General features: G+C 38.0%; 1 protein-coding gene across 1 annotated transcript in view; it reads right to left on the bottom strand.

Annotated features, from left to right (window-relative positions):
• The window catches only part of Tmeff2 (transmembrane protein with EGF like and two follistatin like domains 2), a 240,566-nt gene extending 229,429 nt beyond the window's left edge, over positions 1 to 11,137 (bottom strand). Inside the window, exons 1-3 of the mRNA XM_027925008.2 lie at positions 10,580 to 11,137; positions 8,069 to 8,178; positions 538 to 667 (exon numbers count right to left, since the gene is read on the bottom strand). Of these exons, the coding sequence (XP_027780809.1) occupies positions 538 to 667; positions 8,069 to 8,178; positions 10,580 to 10,751 (412 nt within the window). The 5' untranslated portion in view covers positions 10,752 to 11,137. The remainder of the gene's footprint in view (positions 1 to 537; positions 668 to 8,068; positions 8,179 to 10,579) is intronic.
• Between the last annotated feature and the right edge of the window lie 3,182 nt (positions 11,138 to 14,319).

Below are 14,319 nucleotides of genomic sequence, written 5' to 3'. Positions count from 1 at the left end.
CTAAAAAGCTTCATAAAATTCCAAGTTAACTGTCAGAAAAGACAGATGTCATTATCAATTATATCTACTACCAATACATTCTTCAATATAATCTGCTAAATGGTAAGAAGAGCATTTTGTTGAGCTGCTAATGTTAGGTATTAACTTCAGAACTTAAACCTTCAAAGATGCCCTCCAGGACATAGCTATATTTATCTAAACAAACAAAGTTTATGCATGCATAGATAGATTTCTACATATTTGGTACCTGAGCAGTCAATCAAGATTTCCACTTATACATATTAAACTATCAGTACCTTATTCAATAACATATTATTTAATTCTGCCAATGTTCTTATGACGCAATTTCTTTTTTGTTCAGAGTGATTAAAATGTAAAAAGACAATAAGAATAGTGCAATATTTTGTACCAAAGAATAAGTGGCTTGTCTAGTTAATATGGAGTCTGAATTATTTATTTGAAGACAATAGGAAACACAAGACATGATTTTTGGATTCAGAATCCATAAGAAGGTCTCAGGGAGGGTCACATACATACCTGTGGCACAGGATCCTTCTGACACCACAAGTATCTCACTCTGCTGTTTGCACGCAGCCTGCCGCAGGTAACACTCATTCTGGTAGCTCTCCCCATTGGAGCCACACACAGGCACATAGTCGCTGTTGCACTGGAGAACAGATGGAAGCTAATGTTTAGTACTAGAGTCAGCATCCCTCTGAAACCCTGAACAGAAATAACAACTTACAAAACAAACCATTGTCTTCAGTTTCAGTGATGCCATTTTATCCTATAAGTCTTTAATCTTGTGAGTGCATCTCTTAAAGTTACACAAAGGCTGTGTCAAATCAGCCAAACAGTGATTTTATTTAGAGTGGAGTAACAAGATGTATCTAAATTGATCAGTTGATCAAAAACAAAGTGACTGAATCAGTTGCATGCAAAACATAAAACAACAAATGTACCCGTGCTATTTAATATTGTTTTTCTGATATACAGCCCACGTGACTTGGAAGAAAAAAAATCAAAACAATATAATATTTTAGATGTTGAAAACAAGGTAATGCTTATCTGTGTGGGGAGCAGAAGGATGTAGCTAAGATACTAAAAATGTTCTTGTTTTTTTTTTTTCCTATTGAATTTTAATCATTGCAAATTTCTGAATACTCAGATGAGATACTGACTTATTAGTTCATTTTATGTAACTTTCCAGCATTAGATATTGCTGTTGATATAGTCTAGCAACAGACTAAGGATTGCAGAGAAAAAAAATTCAAGAAATCTGAACTATATGTAAACTTTAGTGACAATTCCAAAGCATGCCTATTAATATATATTTCAGAAAGAGAGAAGTTAATTTTTAAAAACAACCTCATTGCCAAAAAGTACACATTTTTACAAGGGAAATTAGGCAACCTACCGGGTATAGTCATCATAATATAATCACACTCCAAGGCATTAGAGATACTTGGCTGTGTCCTATACCTGCTAATTACACCAGGGATGTGATTATCTCATGATTACTACTACTGATGCACTTCATTGTTTAATTATAACAAATGTAATGATCAAGATGATTATTTATAAATGCTTACCTATGCCAGAAACTAAGGAAGGAAAATCATGCATAGATTCATGCAAAAACACTTTTCTCTTTTCTATTTTTAATTGTATTTGGACTGTTAATGTGCTGTAAATGTACAATACATACAAAATAAATCAACGATTTAGTGAGGTCACTAAGAAGGTTTTCATATATATGTGATTCTAAACCTAAAACTCTATAATAAGTAAACATAGACTATAATAATTAAACATAGGATTTATGCACACAAATGAACTCTTAATAAGGTGAGAATCCAATTGATAAAAACCTGAGATGCATTTATGCTCTAATTTCTCATCATGTCTATCGCTCTTATTCCCAATCAAGTCTTGCTCTTTGCCTTTATGTAAAATAGCTTAGTCATCCTGACAAATTTATAAATGGTATAAATCAATGTTCTCTAAAATGAAAGTCTTATGAGTCTTCCTTTTTAATCACTGAATAACTTAAATATTATATTTTGCTAACTATGATCTACTTTCCTCTATACAGTAAATCCAAATTGTATAGCAATAACTGTTAACAGGAAGATTTTGTACATATTTTAGAAATCTTCTTCATCTTTCTATGATTTATAATTGTAGGCACTCTGAAAACCTTCTATGTAATAATTCCTTTCCACAGTTATACCTTTCATTTCCAGACACTGTTTATTTATGTCATTAGATTTTATAAACACTAATTTGATTAAAACTTTCTGCTGATCTTTCATTAATTTTTAGGGCAATGAGCAATTTACTTCTGATTGGATGATACCTGTGTAAGAGCTTTCACAGGATGGATGGATGGATGGGTAGACAGACAGACTGCCCTGTGTAAGAGATGTCTTCCACAGGTGTAAGATATATATATATATATATATATATATATATATATATATATATATATATATATATATATATCTTGCACCTGAATACTGACCTACCATAGGAGTGAGCATCTCCTCTGCTACTCAAGACAGAAGGCAAGAACAAAATGTGAGCAAAGAGCTGAATTTTCCAATGAGCAGTACTGAAGGGAAAACAAATAAAGGGGACCTGTGCTCATGCCAGAACCATGGCCAGGAAGGCAAGTGAATGGATAGGTGCTTGATACACATGCTGTGTTCAGGACCTGGGATGAAAGAAGGTTGGAAGGATTTATGGGGCTTGCTAACACTATGATGGGCTCTGAGCACATGGAGGAGAGATGGGAAAGAAGGCAACAGCTGGTAATGTTATAGCCAACAGACTTGCTAACCCTTTCAGTAGACACATGAGAGTCAAAATTGCGATGGACAGCTAAACCCATGTTTGGGTCCTGACATTCTTTGCCACTATCTTTTAATCTCTATTTTCACCCCCCAATTAAAATAGTTCAAGTGTAGATTATTTCGGTCCACATTTTCTTCTGTCCCATCCTTAAAAATTTCTCTATTTGGCCTTCTCATGCACTTCTACAGAATACTCAAAAGAAGAGTCAGTGGACCTGGAGTGGGGAGTGGGAAGTATTTATTATCTCTGTCAAGTGCTATTACACAATGCTGATATGCATCTTAAAATATCGAATAAACTGATAAAGTGTTCATATGTCGTTTCTGAGAAATGTAGTAAGCCAAATGTGAACAGTTCTAAAACAAGAGCTGCCAAGTTCCATGCACAAGCCAAGGGGAGATTTGTACAGAGCTGAAAAAAGCTTAACTGTAGATTATTACCCCAATGCTTTGGGCCTTTAGTACCATGACTTGCGCTCATAACATGAATAACACAAGAAGGGGACATATCTAGATCATTTGCATTCAAGAGTGGGGGTCAAGTGCTAGGTCTTCCTATTTCCCTGTCTTGGTGTATACCTTATTTATATTACTCAAAAATTAAATATTTAACAAGTTTATAGTTTAGTTTCTTCCTTTGAAATTGTCAACTGGGATAATTGGGGAATTAACAAAGTTATGCTCTTAAAATAGGGAATACTTTGGAAATCTCATTATAATAGAAATGTAAATTATTTGGCTTTTATGACATGTATTTTAACTAGCAGTCACTAACATTAACACCAAAACAGGGAATTTCTAGAGTTAGGGGGAAAAAAAAAAGAAAAACAAGATAACAGCATGAAAATATGCTAAACCCTATATTAAAATATACAAAATTATTGGAAATAGTTTTGATTAGTAATGATGATATTGCTCAGTTTTAGGTGAAGGGACAAATTCAGATGGTTAGTGATTTGCTAAAGTCTACCTTGTTGGATGGTTAAAAACAACAACAACAAAAAAAAAAAAAAACCAAGATTCAAACCCAGATGGTTAGGTCCATAAATGTATGTGTTGGGCAAACTTCCTCACAGAAGAAAAAGTGATTCTATTTTGCCTAAGATGTTTTTAAAATCTCAAGTTTATTTTCTAAATATGTGTTTTTCAATAAAATGATTTTGTTCCGAATTTCTTCATCACTTATGATATCAGCAATCTACCACACCAGATTCAATAACTTGGTATAATGGAATATATGGAATTCATTTCTGCTACAAAGGAATAAAAATTATGTTAAAAGTATTTCATATGGTTTATTGCTTATTTGGTTAATAGGGGTTTTTAGTTGAAATTTCAGAATCTAGAAGCTATGTATGACTTATGTTTTATATATTGTCGGCACCTTCCACAGAGTCTGGCATGTAGAAGGTGCTCAACAGATGTTAAGTGAATTCTGTTATATTCCCAGTTGTCAAAGGCTTAGGAAGAATGGCTTGGAATATGGTATATTTCTCTTCCAAGAAAGAAATTGATAAAAAAAATCTTGCATATGTTGCAGTCCTTTGACCATTCTATAAGCAACTTTTACTTCCCTGTGGCTGAATTTCCTTGAATGTGAAAATTTTACCCTTCAAGAATGGGCAGACCTATGATTATGGTGACAGGGACTCTGTGTGGCTTCCTGTGTTAGGTCATTTAAAGAAATCCCCACCCCCAGCATATTTTCCCTTGATTATCAGCCTCTGTGTTATGAGAAAGGCTAAAGTAGCCCATATAGAGATCAACATGGAGAAAAACAAGGTCCCCTGCTGGTACTCAGACACAAGTTAAAACCCTAAGATGCATAGAGCACCTCGCCTTTGAGTGAGCTCAGCTAATGGCAAAAAAAGCAGAGATTAAATGTTTCCATTGAGCCTTATCCAAATTGAAGATTCACACTCACAAAAAAAGTCCATTGTCTTTTGCTTCTAAGCTCTGTGCATTCTGTTATACAGTCCTAGTAATGAGACATTTGTAGATTTAAAGCATGGTTTGTTAAATAAAAATATTTAATATTTGAATTAGATAAAATCTGAAAATAAGGCTTCATTATATTTTAAAATTATAAGGTGATTATTGATCATTGTATGATGAGCACTAGTAACTATATCCAATCTTCTCTTTCTCCCTCCCTCCCTTCCTTACTTCTTGCCTTCCTTTCTTCTCTTAATCTATTATTCACCTATCTACTGTATTTAATTTTTCACTGTCAAAATTCGTTTACCAGATTGATCAGCATATCATTTGGTATATAGACAGGATGGTAGGATGTAAGAGATTGCCATTTTTGTAATTTATATAATCACTTAAGAAACAGTTGTATAGATTGAGTATCTCTTATCCAAAATGCCTGGGACAAGAATTCTTTCATATTTTATCGAGTTTGGGGGATTTTGGAATACTGGCATAGATATTGCCCTGTAAACATCCCCAAACCAAAAGTCTGAAATCTAAAATACTCCAAAATCCAAAATTATTTTAGTATCATATACAACTTCAGAGCATTTTGAAGTTTGTATTATTGGATTAGGAACATTCAACCTTCATTGTTTTATATATTAAGAATTGTCCACAAAATTCTGGCACTTTTGTCATTGATATTTTCATTTTCATGTCTAATATCTTGGGGAAAAACTGCATTTGTTGTCAGGATCTAGCTTCTTACTCAAGGATCACCACTTAATGGTGAGTTCCTTACATTTATGAGCCTTGATTGATTCATATTTAAAAGCAGAAGAAAAAAAAATTTACCTAGTTATAAGAAATAAGTGAGATAATAGGTTTAAAGGGTAGAAATAAATTTACTTAAAATTATCTAAGGGGGATAAATGCTAATATATCCCCCTTAGTCACTTTAGTTGGTCATTAATAATACAAATTGGAAGACATTATAGGTTACATGCATATATGGCCATTTCTCTTTAAAATTATCACTCAGCAAGAAAGACTATAGTTTGTATCCTATTTTGAAGGGAAGAATTCATGTTTCTATCTGAAAATGCAAAGGAACCAGAAGTTTAGAATTGTAGGTAGAAAATTGTAGGTTTTCAGAACTTCTCACCTTTCTTCAGGTACTAGTGCAGAAAAACAAAACCAAAAAAAAATTAAATTCACATGAAAGTACTGTGAGAAGACTATATATTCTATATTCCTGGTATATGCAAATTCATTATTGCATATACTATTCTATATTCCCAGTATATTCAAAATCTAAATTTTCTACTAGGAAGATATTTATTTCCTTCTGCCAGGTTGACAACTATGGCAAAACACACATTAATAGCAGTAGTAAGCAAGTAGTAAATTTAAAAATTCACCTTTTAAAAATTTTACATTTTACAAATTTACATTTTTTGTTTCTATTTAAACTTGCATTCATTGACTTCTACAATCTATTCCATTCAAGAATTTTTTTAAATTAATGACAAATATATTAAAAGCACAAATATCTTTCTTAATAAAAAATTTACCAGAATCTTCTGTGGCAGCTGAAAAATCAAACACAATTCCTTTAATAAGAAAAGTGCACTTTTCCATTTAGTAGCACTCATCCATTTAGAGTTCTATCTACTCTTCCCTCCCCTCAAGGTGAAATATTAGAACATGGCTTTCCATTTAAGGAATTTTCTTCCTAGTTTATTTTATACTGTTTATGAATTCATTTATTATATCTAACCTTGGTTACAAAAATAAGACACATTTATGAGAATCACAAAGTTAAAGGGAAAATTTTCAGAAAATCCTGTGTGTGTGTTGGGGGGGGGGGTATCTTTAATTAGTGATGTGTCTAACTTTTTTTTCCTGTTAACATTTTGGGGAAGTATGAATTGGGGAGTTCTCATGTTCCATTTTCTCTTGTAGTTCATTGAAAGAACATAATTACATTGCTCAGCATAGTGGAGACTTTGGAAGTCTATGCATATTAAATGTGTTTTTAACACTACAGTATGGTCTTAATACTGGAGTATAGTCACAGCAGTAACCACCCATAGGAGGTGGTGCACTTTACAAATGGCACTTCTTTTCTGTGTTTCTGAGAATAAAGAAAATAAAGTCTATGAAGCTTTTAGTCTATGTAAAAGTCACTCAAACTATATTGAAATATGAATCCCCTTATATGTTTCAGTGAGTGGTTAAATTCAGTCTAAGATATTTAAATTTCTTCAATTCTAAATATTACACATTAAGTCAAATGTTTAGACCAGAATTTGAGACTGATGTTTTTATTTGTTCTATAACTTCCTTTTACTTACATTCTTGGAAAGTATTCTTATCTCACCTATAGAGTTTTGTTTACATTCATATTTCCTTGTTGAATCTTATATTGATGTCAAAGGATATTTTAAAAAGTAAATAATACTCAAAAGTGAATACAGAATACTCACACAACGTCTATGTAATTGAAGGTATATATATAATTATATGAATATTTTGAGAGGAAAAGAAGGTTTATAATTTACACTATAGAAAGCATTTGTTAAATGATGATGATAATAACGTTGAGAGTTTTATCTTCTAATAATCTAGTTTTAATGATACCTACTACACAACTTTTTCTGTGTTTTAATATTTGAAAACTTTATAACACGAGACCAAGAGAATTTTTCTCACGTTCATGAAGTGACTTGCAATTTAATGCAATGTGCTTATTTTGATTCATGGGAGATTCAGTTCTAATTCAATGTGGTATCCACTGAAAAGTTAACACATTAATAAGGTCCATAATTTCCAAACTAGATCAGTAGTTTCAAAGTTACATTAATCAGAGATTATTTAAATATTTAATCATATTGAAAGGAGAATGAAACCCAAGACCATTAAAACAAAGAGCAATAAGTTCAAAATATGATATCCCAAGTCAAAAGGAACAAAAGTATACAGATCCACAATTTTTACTGGTCAACTATTTTGACTACTACCTCCAGTCTCTTGACTTTCAAAATGCACACTAGAAGGGACAGCATATATAAAAAGTGCAACATGAAGCTTTGTACCTCCAGTGGCATGATAAGTATGGTACACACAATTCTTCAAGAGGTGACATCTTCCTGACATCTGTTGGCTCTCTTGCCAATACTTTTGCTTGATGCCATCTTTCCTCTTAGCTCATATAGGTATAAATTGACAAGTGATGGTTGAAAAGGTTGCTTCATAGTCCCTTTAATGAATTTGAAGATGCAAAGACATCTTACCTTGAACTGACAGACGCAAGTCACAGTGTCTCCAATTCTTAAACATTCCCCATCAAATTTACAGGTGTTGGTGTCACAGAGGAAGAGATCATTTTCTCTGTCATCATAACCTCAAATTTAAAGAGAACACTCTAGTCATTAAAACGTATTAGATTCACCAAAGGACCACCTTGAATCTTTAAAAGAATTTCCCTCAATTTTAATTCCAACAACCAGGACACTCTCTACCAATAACCTCACAAGCTAGTTAAGTGATCAACAGTCATTTCCATCCTTCACAGATATTTTGTAGCCAATTTTCTTTCAATATCCTCTTTCAATAGTGCATTTCAGCTTGGGTGAATACTGACAACAGTGAATGAAAGTTTTACATTTGCTACCTATCATCTTTTTTTTTTTTACTTTTTTGTTCATCAAATGGAATATATATATATATATATATATATATATATATATATATATATATATGAAAAATATTTTGGAAAACTCAACATTTTGAGAAAGAGCTGGTGATAGTCTATGAGTGCTATTTTACCATTTCTCCATATTTAATTGTTCTTTTTAAGGTCTGAAACTATCCCTTATTTGGAATTTATCCAGACAAAGAGGAAACAAAGCCCCAATAATAAAGATAAACAGGCACAGTGTATTCTGTGATGGTCTGTCTGGCTCAAATGAAGATTGATCACCTCTAAGTTAACAGGGTAGGAGGGGAGTGCCAAGTTCTTGACAATCTGCCTGGAAAACCAGTCCATTCTTTTCAGTTTGTGCAGATCCCTTTAAGATATCAGGCCAATAATGAATTTCTCTATTGCCAATATTAATGTCACATTTCAGTTAGTTATTTCCCCAAATAATACCACAGTTATGGATGAAGCAAACCAGTCATGTTGGACTAAGAAGCCATCAACATTTGAAACAATTGATCTTGAAGATTATTTAATGTTCTTATAACAAAGCATCTAAAAAGTGACAAGGCACCTACGAAGTAGAAATTATTCTTTCAAAAACAGCTTATGTGCATGCATAAACCAATAATAAATTTTAAAAACGTGAAATTTATAAAAATGTCAAATTTAGAAATCACCAAAAACATAACAAAGATCTATTGACCCAGTGTAACAGGGTTGCAATTCTCAACTTATTTTAAAAAGGATAAATTAAAAGGATGCATAATAATTTTCCTCTTGGCATTTAGATCAGTAATAACTAAGAGCTACATATTCTTTCACTTATAAGTTACAGTTAGTCATCTCCTCCTCTCAAAAGTTACATACACTTTGGCTCACATACATCCCTGAAAGTCACTTCATTCAGAGCCAGATTTTACTGTAGCAGAATTATATTTACAGAAGATGAAAAATTACATGCACACTTGCTAAAACTAGAACACACCAGACCTAGGGGACAATACCCAGGCATGTTAATGGAGTTTAAAACACCAATGAAATCACACCACAATTCCACCTGGTATACTACAGGCTGTCATACTGAAATGCAAAGACTGCTAGGAGTGCAGCAACTCCCATCCTATGGCCCTATTTAATTAGCAGGCTTTAGCAGAGCAAAGGCTGCCAAAGCTCTTGCTTTCAGACTCTAAAGGGACCTGAACAAGTAAGAGGTGCAACAGACCCACTCCAAACCCTGACGGAAATGGAGGAGTCAGAGCCCACAGAGGTCAATTCACCTTCTGTCCCCCTGCATGTGAGCCTTCCCAGCCTTGGTCATACCTACTCTGGCCTGGGAAATTTGTGAACGGTTCCTTCTCAACTTCCCTCCATCACACAGGAGGTTAGGGAAGTAGAGGAGGGGTATCTTTGGACTGCAAAATCAAATACAATGTCTTTTGCAGCAAAGGAAAGAAGGAGAGAAGGGGGAGGAGAAGGAGGGAGGGAGGGAGGAAGAGAGAGAGAGAGAGAGAGAGAGAGAGAGAGAGAGAGAGAGAGAGAGAGGGAGATTGAGATTGATTGAGATTGATTCTCCTGAAACCTACTCCTTTAGAATCTAAGTGAACTGGTCTTGAATGCAAGACCATCATACTCTCTTGGCACTTTTGCCAGGAATCAGTGATTTCTTCTGCAGTCACCATTTGATTTATTGCTTTCTCGCTTGTTCTTTCTCATAAAGTTATTTCTCGCTCATCCTAGTCAGACTTTTTCTCTAATGAAGGGAAATGTTCTGTTTAGTGTTTCCCATAGGGTTGTTACTGTTTTCAGTGAACCCAGAAAACCATCCCGTATATTTTTCAAAATCCTCGAGGCGTCAGTGTAAGTGCAAGCATTCAAAGGTTCCAGCACCTGCACTTTCTGCCCATCCCAGTAGCCCCCCCCCCCCTTCACTTCCCGGAGGGGGGCTGTAACAGCTCCCTGCTTTTCTCTGGATGGAGGTAGGGGGTTTCAGGTTTGGGGCGGTGGGAAACACGAGGCTCGGTAGCGACTGGCCTATGCAGGATAGGAGAGTTCTTCTGAATGGTTAAGGGGGTCGGGTGGGGGGGCCGGGTTCTGGGCTTACCAGAGCAGTTCCAGCCGGTGGGTGTTTGGCAGTCACTTAAAGAGGTAGGGAAAGCAGCGAGCTTCACTGGGCGGGCTACAATGAGTAGCATCACCGGCAGCAGCAGCAGCCAGCAAAAGCCCTCGCAAAGTGTCCAGCTGCTGCACTGCCGCGGGGACTCCCACAGCACCATGACTAGTTCTCGCAACTCTGCAGCAGCAAACGGCTTCTGAAGAACACAGAATTTCGGGGACCAGGCAGCGGGCTACTGAGCATCCCGCGGACGGTGGCAGCAGAGACGGCGGCGGTGGCAGTGACACCCGGCGGGGAAGCAGCAGCCAAACCCGCGCATGATCTCGAGAGTTTCAGCAACATCCAGTGACCCGGCTCAGCCCGGGGAGTGAGAGGGTCCTCCGCTGAGAAGCAACTCCAGAGATGCGATAAGCTCTTGCCATAAGGATGGGCCTCCAAGAAGCGCAGGAGACAGAAGTCCAGGAGGCAAAGGAGAGGAGCCCAAGGAGGAAGGGTGGAGGGAGAGTCAAAGCGCCCCGCAGCCTAGCAGCCGCCTCTCGCGCTCTGCCGCCCGCATCCCTCTGGCGTTTGGGAAGCAGCAGGTCCTTAGCCCGCCCGGGATCACGTGGGAAGCGGCAGTCGGACGCTGATTGGTGGAGCGGGATGCAGGTCCCGAGAGGGAGGGGTCGGTGAGGAGGTGCAAGGAGGAGGCGGCCGCGGATGCCACAGATGGGCTAGCTTGCCAGGCTCTAGCCCGAATGGAGCTAGGCGCGGATAATTCATGTGAAGAAGCTCAGGCTTCAGGGTGGGCGACCCCCACACTCCTTTATACCTCTTGCTTCACTCTCCGCTCCAGGACGCCCCCTACCGAGCTCAGGGTCCAGAGTTGCGCCTCTCTTATATGCGTGACCCGGGGCTGTGAGCACCCGCCGCGGCTGGATGGCGTCTTCTTGGAGCAGGAGATGGTGGGGGTGGAGGCGGCCGAAGAGCCGCAGAAGCAGGGCAGAGAGGGGAAAGCGGGCAGGGAGAAGAGGGCGTCCTGTAGGCGCCCGGCGCTGAAGCGTGAGGGAGCGCGCCGCCTGAGCTATATGAAAGCTGGGAATGTCGCGGCGGAGAGCCCAGGGACGTTTCTTTAGACAGTAGCTGAGAGGAGAGGGTGAGAAGCGATGGTGTGAGTGTGAGAACAGCTCTGGCAGGCCTGGAAGCAGCATTTCCCACAGGAACCTGCAACCCCGAGGCTGCTCGCCACGCTGGCTCAACCAGCCTTGCAAGCTCTTTCCTCTTCCGAGTCTTTTTCTCCCTTCTTCCCTTCCTGGCCTCCCGCAGCTCCGACCCAAACCAAGGGGTGGAAGATTTGAATCCCAGTCTCCCATCACACGCTTTTCTCCAGCCCAGAGTCTGTATGTTGCTGCCACCTGGAAGGTGCGGCCAGATGTGTTTCGAAGGTCAGATTTGGTCGGGACAAGTGGTCTGAGAAGAAAGGAAGGGCTCCTCTGCATAAGCCAAGGGTGGGTTCCCGGGAGCGTCCGCTGGGAAGCAGCGTCCGGGAACAGCCGGCTCACTTTAGCAGCAGTGGCAGTAGCCCTGGGCGCTTTACGCAGGTCTCTCTACCTGATCACCAGTGACCTGGAGAGGCTAGAAGGTCTAAATTGGCAGGAGTCTCTGGCCCTGCGCGTTTCTTTATTTCGCTCCAGCGGGCACTGGGCAAAACGGCGTAGCGAGACCCGCCTTCTGCCTGCTGCATTCTTCACGCAGTTAGACACACTCTTTAGCCTAATGGTTTTTTAGTCCTTAGGACCCATAGCTTTCTGGGACCGGATGAAAAGGAGCATCTTTCTCCTGTGACTCGGTCACTACTGCAGTCGCGGTGTTTTGGATGCCCTACAAGGAAGAGTTGCAAGGAAGAGTTTTCTTTTTCTTTCTTTTTAAAAATTATTTTTTTCTCCTTCTCTCTCTCTCTCTCTCTCTCTCTCTCTCTCTCTCTCTCTCTCTCTGTATGTGTGTGTGTGCGCGCGTGCGTTGAATGATTCAGGATTTTCTCCCCTTCTCTCTGCACCCTCCTTCCTCTGAATTCCAAACCCCCCTCTTCTGTCTCTTCCTTCTCTTTCAAAAACCTTCATAGCTTGTGTTTCTCTCTTTAAATTTTCCTTTCTCCTCTCTTCTTCTGTATCCCCTGAATTTAGCACAGCGTTGTTTGATAGCATCTAACAGGCAATTAGTGTCCATTCCTAATCACTTAAAAAAGACACCAAAATACTTTGAAAATGGGGAACATCTATCTTTTTCAGACACCACCAGAAAAACAAATTGTGCCCCAGCAATCTTTTTAAGTACTTTAACCTCCGACCTCCTCCCACTTCCTCGCTTTTTAACTTCTCCTTTGAGAGATGTGATCGTGCAGCACCTCGGTGCCTCAAAGAAATCCTTTTTTCTCCCTATGTGAAACCCATCCCTTTATCTTGCATCTCCGCCTCCATCCTAAGGCTACCTCCCCCTCCCCCGCCCACCTCCAAAGATTTCTGAATCTCAGTGTCTCTCACTCCTGGCAATTAAGCAGCGGATCCCAGCATTCTAGTCAGTGGCATCTCGCTCCTCACCGACGAAGACTCCATTAAAACAGATCAATTTGACCAGACGTTAGAGGCATCAGAAAATCGGCTTCTAGACAGAGCAGCTAAATTCTTTAAGGAAACGGAATGCTCAGTAGATACAACTGCCAAGCGATATTGCAAAAGCAAGAAATCAGAGATGCCTTTCAGTAGAGACAGCAACATAAATATAAGCTTAATGTAAATCAAGCTATAACAACTCCACAGTACAGATTGAGAACATGCCATTATCCATAACAAGGCTGGTGTGGTAACTAATCAGGCTTATGAAAATAAGCCATGCTTGAAACTAAAGCAAAAGTCCTTAAAAGTGTTTATGCAGTAATTATGATAATGAAATGAGACCTGCAAAGATTTCAGGGCTTGGCTATTTAAGTACAATTGTACAGAACCTCTTAGCAGAGGATAACTGTTATTGAATTCTTTGCTAAGTAAAATTTTGGCATGCTTTCTAGTAATATGTATTCTTCCTAAGACATTTTTCCCAAAGTAACTTAAAACTCCAAAGGAGTTAATTACTGGTTGTGACTGGTTAACAAATACAGTTGCTTCCACAGAGGTTCTTTAAATTATTAAACAGTTCGAAACAAACCCTTTCCAATGGGAATGCTGTGATTTTGTTCTCCTTACTATGTACTTAGTGTTATAGTGCCACCAAGAAACAAATTTTAAAACTGGCAAGCACCACCAAGTGGCAGAAGAACATCATTCACTGAACAGAGCATTGTATTGTTGAATATGTAAATAAAATATGTATGTTGTTTCGACTCATCATTAGGCACCAAGGAAGCAGACAGGAATAAAATTTTATTGCAATGAAGATTGTATTAATGATTGGATTAGGGCATTGACTTTTCCCCAACAGGGTCAAATCAGTTTACTTATTTGAATTAAATTTAAAACCATGTCTATGAATTGTACCTTATGTTGTATATTATATAATTAGAGTATGATCCAATCATATCATGCATTTACAAAGTTCTCATTTTAAAATAGTATACAATATTAGTTTTCAATAATCCTGAGCTAGAGCACTTTATTTTGGCATACACACCCTAGAACTGGTGCAGAGGGATAGAGTCAAGTTGTCATATTTTAAAGTAGAAATAGCACAGAGAATTTTTTTTTTAATTACAGAAA

This window comes from Marmota flaviventris, chromosome 11, assembly GCF_047511675.1.
Source record: "Marmota flaviventris isolate mMarFla1 chromosome 11, mMarFla1.hap1, whole genome shotgun sequence".
Classification (NCBI taxonomy): Eukaryota; Metazoa; Chordata; class Mammalia; order Rodentia; family Sciuridae; genus Marmota; species Marmota flaviventris.
This window is presented reverse-complemented; position numbering and strand designations above follow the sequence as displayed.